General features: G+C 47.9%; 1 protein-coding gene across 5 annotated transcripts in view; it reads left to right on the top strand.

The window, feature by feature from the left end:
- The window catches only part of ADCK1 (aarF domain containing kinase 1), a 133,426-nt gene that overhangs the window by 97,754 nt on the left and 19,690 nt on the right, over positions 1 to 15,982 (top strand). For all 5 annotated transcript variants that reach the window (XM_031935748.1, XM_023184993.3, XM_023185011.3 and 2 more), the window contains one exon: positions 5,305 to 5,421. In XM_031935748.1, the coding sequence (XP_031791608.1) occupies positions 5,305 to 5,421 (117 nt within the window). The remainder of the gene's footprint in view (positions 1 to 5,304; positions 5,422 to 15,982) is intronic.

The following is a 15,982-nucleotide window of genomic DNA, read 5'->3' as shown; positions in this document are numbered from 1 at the left end:
TTGCTTATCCCATTTCTTTTATTCCTGAGCTTGTTGCTGTACTGGGAGCTGGGGTTTGACCCTGCTCTGGAAAACTTCTCATCTAGTGGAGGGACAGACACAGCAATGTGTTGTTGTAGTGCATGTTTGTTAGCACCGTGACAGGCATTCGTCTGTGTTTCTGTGTATTCCCAACAGGAAGTATGTAATTCTACTCAGGATAAAGGGCTCCGGTGAGTGCTTCTAAAAAGTATTGACTATAGGCGATATATATTGAGTATCTCCTCTTCATCAGGAGCTGCTGCATTGAACACTCTGCAGGTACTGTGGTGTTGAGTCCCTCCAGCAGGCATCAGCCCATATTGCAGAGGACAGTTTAAGTAGAGGAGCTAGGGCAACATCCCAGATTTTCTGACTTCAAGTGTGGTCCTCCTCTCAGGATACTCTGCTGCCTTTTACCGGCAGGGGTGCCCCTCAGAGCCAGAACTATGTGAGCCAGACAGAACCATCTCCTCCACTGTTCCCATGGAAACAGCAAAATTGTCCCCTGGCTGGGGCCAACTGGCAAGTGCCAGACCAAGACATGCAATAATAACACACACAGTTTTCAGATGAGGATGCCAAATGGGTAAATAATGAATATACCAATTTGACCTGCTGTTTCCAAAACTTGCATACCCTTCCTAAGACAGTGGTGGAATTAAGGCTCTTGAGTAATTAATTTTCCCTGAACACATAACAAGGGGGAAGTGAATTTTGCACTGTGAACCCAGTTCAGCTCTAGAACTGGAGATAGATTGCTTTTGCACACGGGCTCCCCATCACAACATCTGTGCATAATTAAGCCTCCGCAAAGAGTTTACCTCTCAGTGTGTGAGGCATCTTCCGGTGCTTGTGTGGGGTTTAAGAACCTCAGTCCTGTGCTATAAATCTGCCAGCCTCAGACAAGCACTGAATGCAAATATGGTGTCAGGGGGACTGGGAGAGGGTGAAGGGACAGCTAGGCTGAATGGTTAAAGCCAGGCTTAGTGGATCTGCCAGTAGAGCGTATGTGCTAGGGGAAGGAAACAGGACAAGTGGTAGGGTTTCTGACTCACCTGGGGGACAACTGGGGACAAGGTGGCAGGGGAGAAGCTTTATAACCACAGGGTTTGGGACTGGAAGTGATGAGAGCATTTCTGTGTGTGTGGAGGTGGGGATAGGTGTGCAGGGCCATGCCAGGGTTCCTTTGTGTGCGGTAAGGAGCCCAGGACTCTAGAAATTATGGACAAAGCCTGAGGAGATGTGCTTGCTTTTTGGGAAGTATCATAGCTTCCCATCAGTCTCAAAGATTAGGAACCACTGATGTATAGTAATTAATATATAACTTTTTTTTTTTTTTGCAGCGTGCTTTGTATGTATGATTACTCTTTAATCCTTACAACAGCCTCACAAGGGAGGTGCCATAACCAGCCCCATATCATCAGCTGGGAGACTGAGGCCCAGAGCGATCGACCCTTTGCGCAGGGTCACAGGGCTCACCACTAAGGGGCAGGGAATAGAGGTAGCCCACTCCAGAGCCTGCACGTTCCCCCTCCATGTGGTTCTGCTTTGTGGGGAAGATGTGAATTCCAGTAAACTGTCTAGAGCATAACTCTCAGCCCTGGTGTGTGTCAGAGCCCTCTGTGAAACTCCATGTGGCCGTCATAAGAGCAATCAATGTTTTTTCCAGCAGCTGCTAGTGTCTAGTTCCATGTTGAGTGCCAGTACTCTGCTCATAGTAGTAGGAAATGGGGACAGGGGTGGGGTCGTGCTTCCACTGTAATCATTATCACCATATTTTTGGTGGGGAAACTGGTGTTCAGAGAGGTTATATAACTTACCCACAGTCACACAACTTCTAGATGGCAGAGCTGGGGCTCCAGCCAGCAGCCTCACTCCAAATATGCCAGTCTGACTCCAGGTCTCCAGGCCTTCTGCTGTGCTGGACTCAGGCTCCAGGAGGACTGTGGGCCCAGGATGATGGGCGCTGTCTCAGACAAGCCAGGCACAGCCTGCTTCGTGGGCACATTGACCAAAGCATAGAAACAAAGCAGAAATGTGAGGTCAGGGCCAGACTGTGAGGCTGAGGCCCAGGGTCTTGGGCTGGACCTTCCCTAATCGGCACCCTCCTTCTTGGGGTCCAGATTGGCATCAGTGTGGGAGGCTGGAGGAGCCCGCAGGAGGGAGGCCTCTGCTCTGTGACAAAGAGGTAGACCCTGGACCCAGGGGTCCTAATGGTCAGGGTGTGACCCTGCTGGTGGGGCCACTGAGCACCCTGGCCATGAGCTTCTTAGAGTTTCATTTTGCTTTGCTTGGGGTTGGGGTGGGGAGTGCAGGGTGCTTATTGACTCTTTCAAATTTCTCTTTTTCGTTTTTTCCTTCCTTGACGGAAGAAGCATAGGACAGGAAATGTGGGCGCTCACTTCACCCCACACCCCCAGGTCTTCCTGCCCGTCTGGTGATTTAGGGGCAGCTCACTTTTTTAACTAAGCAGGAGCAGTTTGGCATTTTGCAGTCATTTCCATGTTATGTCTGTCCAGGGGCACCTGGGGTTCTGAAGCTCCCATGACAAATTCCACTGTTTCCCAGGTTTGATATTTTAGTCATTTCAGATTTAAGCAGCAGAAGCAAGGGGCACATTCTGTGGTTAGACTGGAATGGTGATGTCTGCAGGGAGACCAGAGGGGGAAACTCCAGTACACCCAGGACCCTGATGCACAAGCACAGAGAAGCTCCAGCCTGGGGGTTTTCTGTTTCCACCTGTGACTCTTTCCTAGTGTGTTTTTTTTTTTTTTTTTTTAAAAGATGGAGTCTCACTCCCTCTGTCACTGTGGCCAGAGTACAGTGGCATACTCTTCTCCCACTGCAACCTCCGTCTCCCAGGTTCAAGTGATTCTCCTTCCTCAGCCTCAGTGATCTGCCCTCCTTGGCCTCCCAAAGTGCTGGGATTACAGGCGTGAGCCACTGCGTCCAGCGCCTCACTGTTTTTTAAGCTGCCTCTGATGGGCCTGGCTAGAGATTTGACCTCTTGTCTCCAGAGCCTTAGGGGCCCACTGTCAAACATAGGTTTCCAAACAAACCCAAGGGAAGAATTTAACCCGAAACTATGTCCCATTCATTTGGAAGCTATGAACAAAAACAACAGGCAGGGCATGGTGGCTCACGCCTGTAATCCCAGCACTTTGGGAGGCTGAGGCAGGAGGATCTCTTGAGTCCAGGAGTTCGAGGCTGCAGTGAGCTATGATGATGCCACAGCATTCCAGCCTGGGTGACAGAATGAGACCCTGTCTCTAAAAAAAAACCAACAAAGCAACAATAACAAACATGCACTCACTTTTTTAAAAAGAAACTTTTTGAAAAATGCCAAGCAAGTCTAAATTTTAAGTTCAAAGTATCAGTTTTACAGATTTCTCTATTGGCCCAGATTTTCAAATGGCAGAAACCGCAGGCAGGCAGCAAACCAAAATAACACCTTGCTTTCTTTTGGAAACTTTGTTCCAACTAGAGCATTTCCCTTGTATGTACAGCTCCATTTATCCTCAGAGCTCCTTACTGAGATAGGGCAGAAACAATTCTGCTTTCCAGTGAGGAAGACTGGGATGTAAGGGAGTTAAGTGGTTAGTCTAAGACACAACAGTATTAGCAGAATTAAGAACAGGAATTAAGGATTAATTAAGAATTAAGGACTGGTGACTTGAGGGCCACTATGTTATTGCTAGATGAATTTGGGTGGTCAGGGTAAAGGAAAATCTTACTCTCCAAAACATTTGAAAAAGCTGCCCATATTTCTTTATTTGTAAGAGGAAATAAACTCCTCACAATTTGGGAGAGACTTGGCATGCTGGAAGCCCAATAACTCCTCCCTCCTGGCTGTGGGGGTACTGGTAGCTGTCCCTTGCTCATATGGCAGTCTGGTTGCATTCCAATCTTTTGCCCGCTCCTGGAGAAATCTGTTCTCTTTTTGGCTTTTGAGTGTTGGGAGAGTCAGAGAGGGTTGGAGAGTATATGTTAGTAATGCATTTGTCTGTAGGCAACTGAAAGCCTCATTTAGAATGCCTCAAATAAAAGAATTCGTTGTCTTCACATAGCAAGAAGGTTTGCAGTGGTTGCCTACTGATACATGGTTTTGGTGGTTTGACAGTATCAGAGCTGGCATCTCAGTTTCTTTATAATTTTTTTTTATTTTTCCTCATTGTTGCAAGATGGCTGCTATAGCACCAACACTCACATTCACGTTCACTTTCAAGGCAGGAAGAGAAATGGAAGAAGAGTAGCACTATGCAAATACCCCCCCGCTTTTTTTTATGAAGGAAATAAAAACCTTCCCAGAATCCCCTAGCAGGTTTCCGTTTATGTTCATAAGTCAGAACTGTATCACATGGCCATACCTACTATAAAGCAGGCAAGAAAAGTAGATTTTTTTTATTTGTTTGTGTTTGTTTTCAGACAGGATCTTGCTGTGTTGCCCAGGCTGGAGTGCAGTGGTGTGATGTATAAGGTCACAGCTCACTGTGACTTTGACGGTGATCCTCCCACCTCAGCCTCCCAAGCTGGGATCACAGACATGCACCATTATGCCTGGCTAATTTTTGTATTTATTGTAGAGACAGGGTTTCGCCATGTTGCCCAGGCTGGCCTTGAACTTCTGAGCTCAAGCAATCCACCTGCCCCGGCCTCCCAAAGTGCTGGAATTACAGGTGTGAGCCACCCCACCTAGCCCCAGTATTTTGTTTTTTTCATCTCTAGGGAAGAGTAGGGTTGGGAATAGATGTTGGGTTAATATCCAATGTTGTCTGCCCCAGGAAACATGTTTTCCTACAGGAAACAGGCATGGGAAACAAAATTTATCATCTGGTCAAAATTCAGTCATTTGCTTAGTACATACAATGCACCCATTACCCAGGTGAAATATTGGAGGCAGAGGAGCCCGAAGTGGGCCCGGTGGTGGGATGGGGAGAGGAAATATCCTTAATAGCAATGCCCAGGTATGAGGCGTTCCAACATTTTCCTCCCAAGTCCCATTTTTAGTTTTGGCTCTTAACGGTGTTAGAAGGCACTGAGGAGAGTCGGCAAAGCCGGTCTCTAAAGGAGTGGGTGGAGGCCTGCTGAGCAGAGGTGGAGTAGCTGGCCTCCCTCTTGGCCTGGCTGTCCCATCCCCACTGTCAACACTGAGGTCCCTCCTGGGCCTCTTCTCCCTAGCTCTGGGAGGAGCCTCTGTTGCTCTCTGGCTCGCTGTGCCACATTGTCGTCCTTGCCCGACTCCCAGCCTCCCCAGACCATCTGACCTGTCCCTTCCTATCCCAGGTCCCCCGAATCCACTGGGACCTGTCCACGGAGCGGGTCCTCCTGATGGAGTTTGTGGACGGCGGGCAGGTCAATGACAGAGACTACATGGAGAGGAACAAGATCGACGTCAATGAGGTGAGGTCAAGAGCTCAGTGCTGCTGTGCCAGGGAACGTGGGCTTGGTCGAGGCTGCCCAGGAAGTGCCTGTGTGTCCAGGTGAGGCCTCAGAGTCTGGCCCCCCTGTCTTTAATGGGGCCCATTGTCTGGAGAATTATAAACTTTGAGCAAGAAAGATTCTTTCAGGTGATTTAGGCCAACCCTGTGCACATGGCAGCCTGCAGGGGCATGCTGAGCCCCTTCTGCCATTACCTGCTTTTCCTTTGCACCATCTGAGGCCCACAAAGCTAAGCGGCCACAGAGAACAATGATGCAAAATCAGTGGGACTTAATCCTTCTGGCTCTGTGGGGCCTGTCCGTTGTCTCTTCCCTCTTTCTGCCCTCCCCTCTCCTTCCCACTTCCCAGATCTCAAGGGATCAGGCAAAAAGGGAACAGCAGCAGCCAACTACATCAGCCTCCTAGAGCAGGAAAAAAGAGGTGGGCTTTGTGTGTCTCCCCTTTCCATCCCCCTTGTCCCAGGGAATACTGGCCAGTGGGTGGGACCTGTCCCCCAGTTTCTGCTTCTTGGTTGCCACAGGCTCCCACAGGAATGGGTGGAGTTGTACTTTTTCAACAACATTCATAATTTCATTTTTATGTTTTTGGAAACGGGGTCTTGCTCTGTTGCCCAGACTGGCATGCAGTGGCACAATCATAGCTCACTGTAATCTGGAACTCCTGGGCTCAAGCAGTCCTCCCACTTTGGCCTCACAAAGTGCTGGCATTACAGGTGTGAGCCATGTGGCCAGGCTTGACATTGATCGTTTTAATAGTGTCTGCTGTATGCTAGGTATAGGGGCTCACAGGAGGACCAGACCCAGTCCCCAGAGCTTAGCATTAGAGTCAGACACACATCTAAATCCTTCCTGCTGTATCTCAGGCAGCGAGAGGGTGTGAGCAGAACCCCAGGGAGAGTGAGGAAGAGGCACTGGGGCCTGCCACAGGTTGGCGTCCCCAGCAGGATGAGTAGGAATTTTCCAGGTAGTGGCTTAGCAAGAAGGAGAAGGGAATGGGTGAAGTTTGGCAGGGCTGGGGCAGGGTTCCTTGGGGTGTGTGGGGAGATAAGGTAATGGTCTGGGGTGTGACCTCGAGGCACTGTGGAGTTACTTCAGGGTTTTGAGGAGTGCAGAACTGCGCTCTGGGGTGGAAGGAAGGAAGGAAGGAAAGGGCCCACACTCGGTGGAGGTGAATGCTTTTTTGCTTTTTTTTTTTCCTCTGAGACAGAGTTTTGCTCTTGTTGCCCAGGCTGGAGTGCAATGGCACAATCTCAGCTCACCGCAGCCTCTGCCTCCTGGGTTCAAGTGATTCTCCTGCCTCAGCCTCCCAAGTAGCTGGGATTACAGGCGTGCACTACCATGTCTGGCTAATTTTGTACTTTTAGTAGAGACAGAGACAGGGTTTCTCTATATTGGTCAGGCTGGTCTCGAACTCCTGACCTCAGGTGATCCGCCTGCCTCGGTCTCCCAAAGTGCTGGGATTACAGGTGTGAGCCACCGCGCCTGGCTGTGAGTGCTCTTTTCTATTCCACTCCCCATGTCCACAGGCAGTGCACAAAGATGAGCGTGAGCATATGGTCCCAGTGGGGAGAAAGCCATACCTTGGCTCAGCAGATGAGCCCGGGGGGATAGTAGGGGAGTGTGGTGGTCGCACAGGCCGCCTGGTGGCCACGTGACCGCTGTTAATGGGGTCAGTACCTGCCTCCGAGAGGGGTCGTGAAGACTGTGAGTTAGGGTACAAACAGCGCTGAGCACAGTGCCTGGCGTGTGGCTAGCGTTCCAGAAGAATAGCTGGGTGGTGCTTGTTGATTTCCTTATGTTATCTTTGGGCTCTGTTCTTTCTTTCTCCTTTCACCATTAACGTTTATTGCATGCCTAACTCCCTGCCCTTTTCTCCATAATAAACTTATGAGGGTGGTCTCATTGTCTCTATTTTGCAGACAAAGAATCAGAGACTCAGAGAGAGAAGGTCACACGGCTTAGTAGAGGTGGGATTGAAACCTGGGTCTCCCTGATTTCACTCTTCCTGTAAGGCCACAAAGGAGGGGCCACATCAAAGTGCACAGAGCTGCTGCCAGGAGCTTGGCGGAAACGTTCGCTGTGGCTGGCTCAGGCCTTCTAGGAAAGCTGCTGTCCCCTGACTTAGGGAACAGTGCTTCCGTAACCCTTTCGAGGGCCTTGGGGTGTGTGTGGGGTATAGGCAGGCTACACTGAAACAGATACCACCCTATTTTCCCCAGGGCAGCTTTGCTAATACCTGAGCTGCCTATTGGGCTTTTCTGGAAGAGTTCTGCTGCTTGGAGGGAAAGGGATGAGAAAAATAATTCATCCTTCTGTTTTACAGATGGGGTGAAAAGTTCTGAGAGACAGCAAATATCTTTCCTGAGGTCACTTGGCCAGTAACACAAGTAGGGGCTTCTGACTCTGCTGCCTTCACTGGTGGCTTCTAGGCTGGTATGTGGGAGGCGTTTAAGCACAATACAAAGTCTTTGGTTCCAGTGGTGAAGGGATTTGATGGGATGGGAGGCCACCTCTGGCATTTCCTGAATGGCCTTAAAGGGAAATAGGGTCTGTCGCCTGCTGATCAGGAAATATCCCAGAGGCCTCACCCCTGCCAGGTTCTTGGCATTTACTTACTACCAGCTGTGGAAGCATTTTCATTCCAGCAGCACCCTCAAGTCCATTAATCTCTTTGGATCCAGTGAGTCCAGAGCTGTAATGGCATTTAATCAGAGGCAATGTTGATTTTCAAAACAAATGCAAACACAGAAAGGTGCACTCTAGTGTGGTTGTTTGCTTATGGCTGAGCGCGGTGCCTGGCTGGAGGGGCCAGCTAGGCTGGAGCTGGGCAGTAGGAGCTGGGCAGGGTGTGCCCTCTGAGGCCTGGTCTCATCTGCTCCTGGCTCCCCGCTCTTTTGATACCTTGTAGATAAAGCCAGTGGTCTGTGCAGAGCAGATCCTTGGTAGACATCCTTACATCAGTGAACGGGTAAATAAACCAGCCTCACACCCTAGATTGGCCCTTACCAGGCAGACCTAGGGGAGAATGTCAGTTGTTTTCTTGTGGACATGCAGAATGGGGCAAGCTGATATCAGAGTTATTTGGGGAAAAATAATAACTAATAATAATTATAAGCAATTAATATGTGCCAGACATATGACGCACATAATCTCTACTCATTACAGATCTCCATGCAGCATATGTTATTAACCCATTTACAGATGAGAAAGCAAATCCTCAGAGAGGTTAAACAACTTGCCCCATATCACACAGCTAGCAGGGGTAGAACCAGGGTTTGAACTCAGGTCTGCATGACTCCAAAGTCCTTGCCCCTCTACCTTCTCCATTTCCCTGCCAGGGATCTATAGGTTGGTGCAAAGGTAATTATGTGTTTTGTTTTTTATTTCGGGCCATTCGAAAACTGCAATTATTTTTGTACCAACCCAATACCTTGGGCTGCTGGAACTTGGAGCCACTTGGTAACTAACTACTCAGAGGAGCTGGAGCACCGACTGAGAAGCATTGCCCAGCACCAAGGCAGTGTCTGAATGTAACACCTCTCTCTCTTGCTTACATCAAGGATCACTTCATATAAACATTTTTCTGTTTTATCATACCTATCTGTAAGTAAGTGATTTTGTGAGGACTGTGTGAGTTAATGCACAAACAGTGCTTTGCACAGTGCCTGGCATGTGCTAAGTAAGTACCCCAAATTGATAGTGAGATGAATGTTGTTGTCATTGGGCTGTTTTTTTTCTCTCCTACCTCCCCAACTTTTTTTTTTCTTTTTTGTAACCATTGATGTTTACTGACTGCCTGGCTCTATGTGCCAGGAGCTGTCTGCATTATCAACTTAAGAGGGAGGTCTTATTGTCTCAGATTTGCAAATGAAGAATCAGAGACTCAGAGAGGGAAGATAACTTACCTGAGGTCACAAATTTTAATTGTATACCTCAGTAAGTTTCCATCTGGATATAATATATAATGACTGTTCAGATAAAGTTACAAGTCATTTCTAGCCCCCTGGCAAGCTCCCTCATGTCCCTTCTAGTCACTGCCCTCCCAGAGCTAATGCTCTTCTGAGTTCTGCCACCACAGCTGACCTGCACCCATTATTGAACTTCACATAAATGGAATCATGCAGTTTTGGGATCTGACGTCTTCGTCATCAATGTGGGGCTCTTCTGGAATCTATTTTGTTTCATTGGTCTATCCTTGTAATGCCACGCTATGTTAATTTCTTAATCCCCAGTCCCTGGCTTTTAGGCTTTGCATGACTTGGTAGCTCTTTGGCAGTCTGAGATGATGTTATTAAATACTTACTTCCGCAGAAACCCCCACGTGGGCTATGGGCCACTACGGTGCTCTAAGTACTGTCACTTACCATCAATGGTGTTGGGAGTAGATTAGGGACAGGCCTTACTCTGAATAAATTAATCTATCATGTCTCTTACCAACCAACATCAAAGCCACGGCCTTGTAGAAGACTACGGGGGAACGTGTGTGTGTGTGTGTGTGTTGAAACATTCCACAATCCTGAAAGTTTCAGATAGACTCCTGAGGTTCTAAAGTCTCCCTAGGACTGTGGTACTCAGCGAGCCAACCCTGGAGTAACTCCCTCCTGAGGGCAGCCTGGCTGTGAGCATTCCTTGGGGAGTGACAGGGGGCAAAAGTCTTACTCTAAATCCTAGGGTGTAGTGTGACTAGTGGCATCTTAGCTGCTATAAGCAGATGTCTATCTTGGAAGGTGGCTGTAGAAGGGACCCCTCTTGAGGTGGGTGGGGGTGGATCCAGACCCTCTCCAACCACTTGTTGTATCAGCCTCACTCCGCTTTGAAGAGGCCTCCTCACTCTACAGCATCCCAGTCCCACTCGGCCCAATAGACTTGGATAGGGAAACACCCGTTTAGCAGGCAAGACGGGTAGGTTCAATCTCTGTCCTGCCGGTACGTTGCTGTATAACCTTAGGCAAATCACATCCGCTCTCTGGTCCTCAGTATGCTTATCGAAGGTGTTAGACTAGCTAGGCTCTAACTAGGAACGTTAATTCTTCAGCTTGGTGGGAGCTAAGACTTGTTCACCAACAATCTCTTCTACAATCACTGTAGGGGAAAAAAAGAAATCACCAGGGGAGCTTATTTAACAATGCAGATTCCTGGACCCTACTGCAAACTCACTAATCCAAATCTGGGGTGGAAAGGATTGTAGAAGTTTGCAAGAATCTGCATTTCAACAAACTGTCCAGGCGGTTCAGACACTCACTAAAGTTCAGGACTCCGCATACTCAAACATGAAGCCAGGGGCCCAGGCCTTGCCAGGAGTGCCATCTGCGCTCACCCTGCTGATCTGTACCTCCAGGCCTGAGACAGCCCTGCCCAGGGGTGCCCACCTGCCAGCAAGCACAGGCCTCGGGAGCCAGCAGCCTGCAGGGGCCCTCATTTGTTTGTGTCTGTGAGCCCAGAAGCAGATATTACCAAGGGCCTGACCTGGTGATCATATTTGCCAGTCACTTTAAGAGCTGGCAACAATGACTGTCATTGATCTCATTAAAAGTAAAGGTCGTGCAGGAGTCCGCTTTCCCGGGCTGGATGGCGCCTCCCCGAGCCACAGAACCACTATTGATTGCCGGACCTTTATCGAAGGTTAATTGGATTTCAGTGAGTGTGTGTTTAAGATCCTGCCGAGGCTGAGGCTCAATTTAATTTTTGTGAAATTAGCCAAGAAAGAGGTGACAGAGACGGGAGTGTAGGGGCAGCAGGGACGGATGACTGGAGGTCTGGTGGGCAGACACTGCTGTCCGTGAAGATTGGGATGGGGTTTTAGAAGGGACACCAGCCTGGCTGTCCCAGAGACATGGGATCCAGGGGGCGAGAGTGCCAGAGCTCCTCAGTGGTCATTATGTGGACTTAGGTTCGGTCTGCCATCCTCAGGGTGGTGCTTCTGGTGTGTGGTGCAGCCTCCAGAACCTGTCTGTTCCCAGAGCGTCAGTCTCCATCTTCTGTCAGGGTTGGGTGGGGATCTGGGGGTTTAGCTGGTACTTTTAAAGTCTTTCCGTTAATCTTTCTTTTTCAGACCCCCCAAATCTCATTTTCAGAGGTGCCAGGGTCCCTCAGTTTCTGAGCCTGCTTGAGGCTCAGCAGTAATAATTATAAAGCTCTCCTATTGCCGGCTTAGGGGTCCATGTTTTCTAGCCTGCCGAGTCACTTCTCAGTAGCTCCCTGCAGCAAACACAATTTTGCTTATCTCACTTTGCCTTCTGTTGTTGCCTCTCTACTCTTTTCTTGTTGTGGTGGAGGTCTTTGCCTTCTTTTCTACTTTTAGAGTCGCTTTCGTGGGGTTTGTGAAGGAGTGGAGTCAGTGGCCTGGGTTCCACTTGCCGTGCTTAGCCAGAAGCCATTGCTATGCTTCTTCTAGTAGTTCTTAATTCCATCCCGTGTCATTGCAGGAGCAGTGAAAGGGTCTCACATTTGCTTTTAGCAAATGTCTTATTGAGCAGCTACCATGTGCAAGCACTGAGTGCACTTGCTATAATAGAGGTGTGAGCAGAGCGTGGGAGAGGGTGGGGCTGGGCGAGGCTTCATAGAGCTTGGGTGCTGGGTGGGAAGAGCATAGGGTTTCAGAGTTAGGGCTCCTGAGATTGTGTATTGGCCGGTGCCCTTTGGGTAAGCGACATCCTCTGAGTGTGAGTTTTCTCATCTATGCAGTTGGAGAGATAACAATACTTACTGCATCGGGTCATTGTGTGAACTTTGCAAACTGAAGTTTTGTAAAAATAATGTGACTATTACTTATTCATGAGGTCATGATTCACAGAGGCGTGTCTTCCTCCATAGAATCTTTGAGAATCCTCTTCGCTCCCCTTCCTGCCCGCTTACCTCTATTTTCTGAGTACAAAGACTTGGAGTTGGGTAATAGTCATCCATTAAGCATATGGTGGACCCCCTCCCCTCGCTCCCACTGTAAAAGCCACGCCGAAGTTTCTACCTTTCCCCTTTCACCACCTCCAGTTGAATAGGACAATTTGCATTTTGGCTCAGTGTCATTTTTCCCCTACTGGGCCTGCCTGGCTCTCCGGTTGAAGATGCCCAGACCAACACAGAACAGCTGCAGAGGCATGAAGACCTTCTACCAAAATCACCAAAAGAAAACATCCTTTTCCATCATCCATCCCTTCATAGCGTCTTGGACCAAATCTTTAAAAGAGCTCGGGGATATTAGAGGGGTCCAGGTGCATGAGGTGAGTTCCTGGACATTTGTTTCTTCAACAGCAAAGGTGTCAGGAGGGGTAACTGTGTTGCTGTGGAGTTGGCCTTCCTGGATTCAGGTGTTGGCTCTGCTACTTATAAGCTGTGCCACCTTGGTGAAGCTACTCACCCTTTTGAAGCCTCAGTTTCCTTTTGTAAAGTGGGATACAAGCGAGTAACCCACTGGATCGTTTGATGACTGGAACAGAACACTTGGTACGGTGCCAGGCCCAGCATATGTGCTCATCACATGTTGAATTATGCTGAATTCCACCCCTTGGAATTTTGTGGGGTCCTGTGGTGCTGGCAGTACATGATGTGCCAAAAGATGGGAAACATATACTGAAGAAACCGTTTCCCCATTTTTCGTATTGACCCAGGTAAGGTAGAAAGATAGGAAAGTATTTCTTTGGACGGAGTTGTTGTCCAAGGCCAGAGATGCCAGATGTCTCTGCTTTTCCTCCCTTTCTCTGTGTCTTCCCATAGCGAAAGGCCCTAGGACCCCTCCCACCTGCACTGGTATCTGGGTAACTTTAATGAGTGTCTCTGGACAGAGACTTGAGGAGGCTCTCTGGCCAGAGAGACTCATTAAATACCCCATGCCATGGCTCTCTGTGATGTTCCTTTTCAATCCTAACCTAGAGAAGCTTTCACTAGGTGCCTAGGAGCTCCAAGATTAGAGTAACTTCCCAGTTTCCTGTGATTTTACTCAGCGCCTCTTCTTTTTATTTATTTATTTTTTGATATAGGTTTTCACTCTCACCCAGGCTAGGGTGCAGTGACATGATCTCAGCTCACTGCAGCCTGAATCTCCCCAGGCTCAGGTGATCTTCCCACCCCAGCCTCTGGAGTAGCTGGGACTACAGGTGCATGCCACCATGCCTAGGTAATTTTTGTATTTCTTATAGAAACGGGAGCTCACTATGTTTCCCAGGCTGGTCTCCAACTCCTGGGCTCAAGCCATCTGACTGCCTCAGCCTCACCAAGCCCCTTTCTTTCTTCCTCACTATCTCTCCTGACACCATGTGTGGTCAAAGAGGTTCCCAGCACCTTTGCGTTCAGAGACTACACCTCAGCGTTTGTGAGTCCAAGATTGCCCCATCCGTGGACAAGACTGGGCTCCATGCTGGGAAGCTGTTTTTAATCTGAGGCTTACAAATCCCAAAGGTGGTTCCTGGGGATAGGGTGGAGATTATGGTAAAATGCTCTAGGGCCAGCACCAGTGGCTCATACCTGTAATCCCAGTGCTTTGGACAGGGCTGAAGTGGGAGGATCAGTTGAAGCCAGGAGTTTGAGACCATCCCATCCTGGGCAACATAGTGAGACCTTGTCTCTACAAAAAAATAAATTAACTGGGCATGGGGGCACATGCATGTAATCCCAGTTATTCTGGAGGGTAAGGTGGGAGGATCATTTGAACCCAGGTGTTCGAGGCTGCAGTGAGCCATGATGGTGCCACTGCACTTGAGCCTGGGCTACAGAGTGAGGCCCTGTATTTTTTTTTTACAAAGCTCTAGGTCTGGTCTAGTCTTTCATGCTGTTATACCTCAGAAAGCCTGGGCAGAAACTGGAGGAAAGGCAGACAGAGTTTGAATGATTAACCTCCTTATAGTTAATATCAGGCTACTCATGTGATTATCAATATCCTGTAACACCAACCCCCTGTTTCCTTCAGGGATCTTGGCCTTTCTTTTAAGATGCCCCCCCAGGAACATAAATAGATTCTCTCTTGAGGGTGGGAATAAATTAATCCATGTAATTATAGAATAATTAAAGTACTTTTAGCCAATTCAAGTTTTGAGAAAAGTCCAAAAATAACTCATTGATTTAAATATTATTTACTAAATTAATTCTTTACTCAGTCTTTTTATAGATTCCTGGTTTTTCCCCCTCCCTGCTGTTAGAGAATAAAGGCATTGCATAATAACTGAAATCACTTATCGTCAATGGCACATTCTTTTTATGTGGAACAATTAAAAGATTTCTCATTGACTTTTTTTTTTTCCTTAATGGCACTGTACTGCAGCTTTAGTTAACAGTGTGGTTTTGGTTAGCTGACAGTCTTGGATTTCCCACTGAGACTCTTTTTTTTATTTTTTTAAATGAAACATTTGGCAGCTTCTGGGGTTGGAGTGGGGTGGTGTTCAGACGTCTTTGGTGCAGTCTGTCTTCAGGAAGAGCTTCCCTGTGAGTGGAGAGGCAGGATAACGGGGCGATAGAGGCCTGTTCTCGGGAGCCAGTGCTCCTAGGTTTAGACTAACTGCCAACCAAGTCACCAAACTTTCTATTTTGTGTCCTGATTCCTTCACCTGTTTACTGCAGAGGATGGCAGCGAGTGCTGAATCCGTTAGTGTGAAGTGCCTGGCATGGTGCCTGGTATAGTGTGTTAGCCATCATTATTTGTCATACTGGACCTCTGTCCACTTCAGTAGGGATGGCACCAGGTTCAAGAGGCCAAAGAAGAGATAGTGAATGGAACATAGATTTAAACAAATGGTTTATTTGGAGGAACTTACAAGACAGTTCAGTGGTGGCAGGCTGGACAGGAAAACCACCACCACTTGTAAAAAGCATGCCATTTATATAGTACGTTCACTTGGTACCCTGTCCTCAGCAACCTGCACCTAGCAACCCATATTTCTGAAGTTAAGGCAGTTGTGTCTGCCATAAGTGTCTGCTTAAGTTATTACTGTCAGGTGTGTCTATCATGCACTATTCTAAAAAGATGATGCGTCTGTCATTATGCAGATGCCACCGTTCACAGGGCATGGGGCAGTGTTAGGGACACAATGATCTGTTCTTAAGCAAGACACATAATGTATTATAGAAGGGAGAGAGGGTCGTGTGCCCAGTAATGGCCTTAGGTTTCTCCTCAGTGCCTCTGAGTAGGAGGGGGCTGGCTTCTCTCTTCTGGGAAACTCAGTTCCTAGAAAGACTAACACAACTCTAAGAGATGTTATCCAACACTTAGAAATGAGGCCAGGAGAGTGTGGTGTGGCAGTGTTGGGCATTGTTCAACCAGCTCCCTAGAGGATTTTTTTTAATATCTAGGGAAATGTACATTTGTTTGACTTTGCTATTGACAATTATTTAAAGGCACAGACTGGTCATACATCAACTTGAAAATCTTATCCAGTAGAGATGCGAATAATTTGTCTAGTATAAAAGATAACCCCAAAGGTTACAACTTTTTTTTAAATGCCTCGTAGAACAGTAACCTGTTTTTTAACTAATCCAGAAACCTTAGTCTCTTATTCCTGTTTAAATGCCCATAAACACCTACTTTCTTTTTTTTTTTT

The sequence above is a fragment of the Piliocolobus tephrosceles genome, chromosome 6, assembly GCF_002776525.5.
Source record: "Piliocolobus tephrosceles isolate RC106 chromosome 6, ASM277652v3, whole genome shotgun sequence".
NCBI classification, from domain to species: domain Eukaryota; kingdom Metazoa; phylum Chordata; class Mammalia; order Primates; family Cercopithecidae; genus Piliocolobus; species Piliocolobus tephrosceles.
This window is presented reverse-complemented; position numbering and strand designations above follow the sequence as displayed.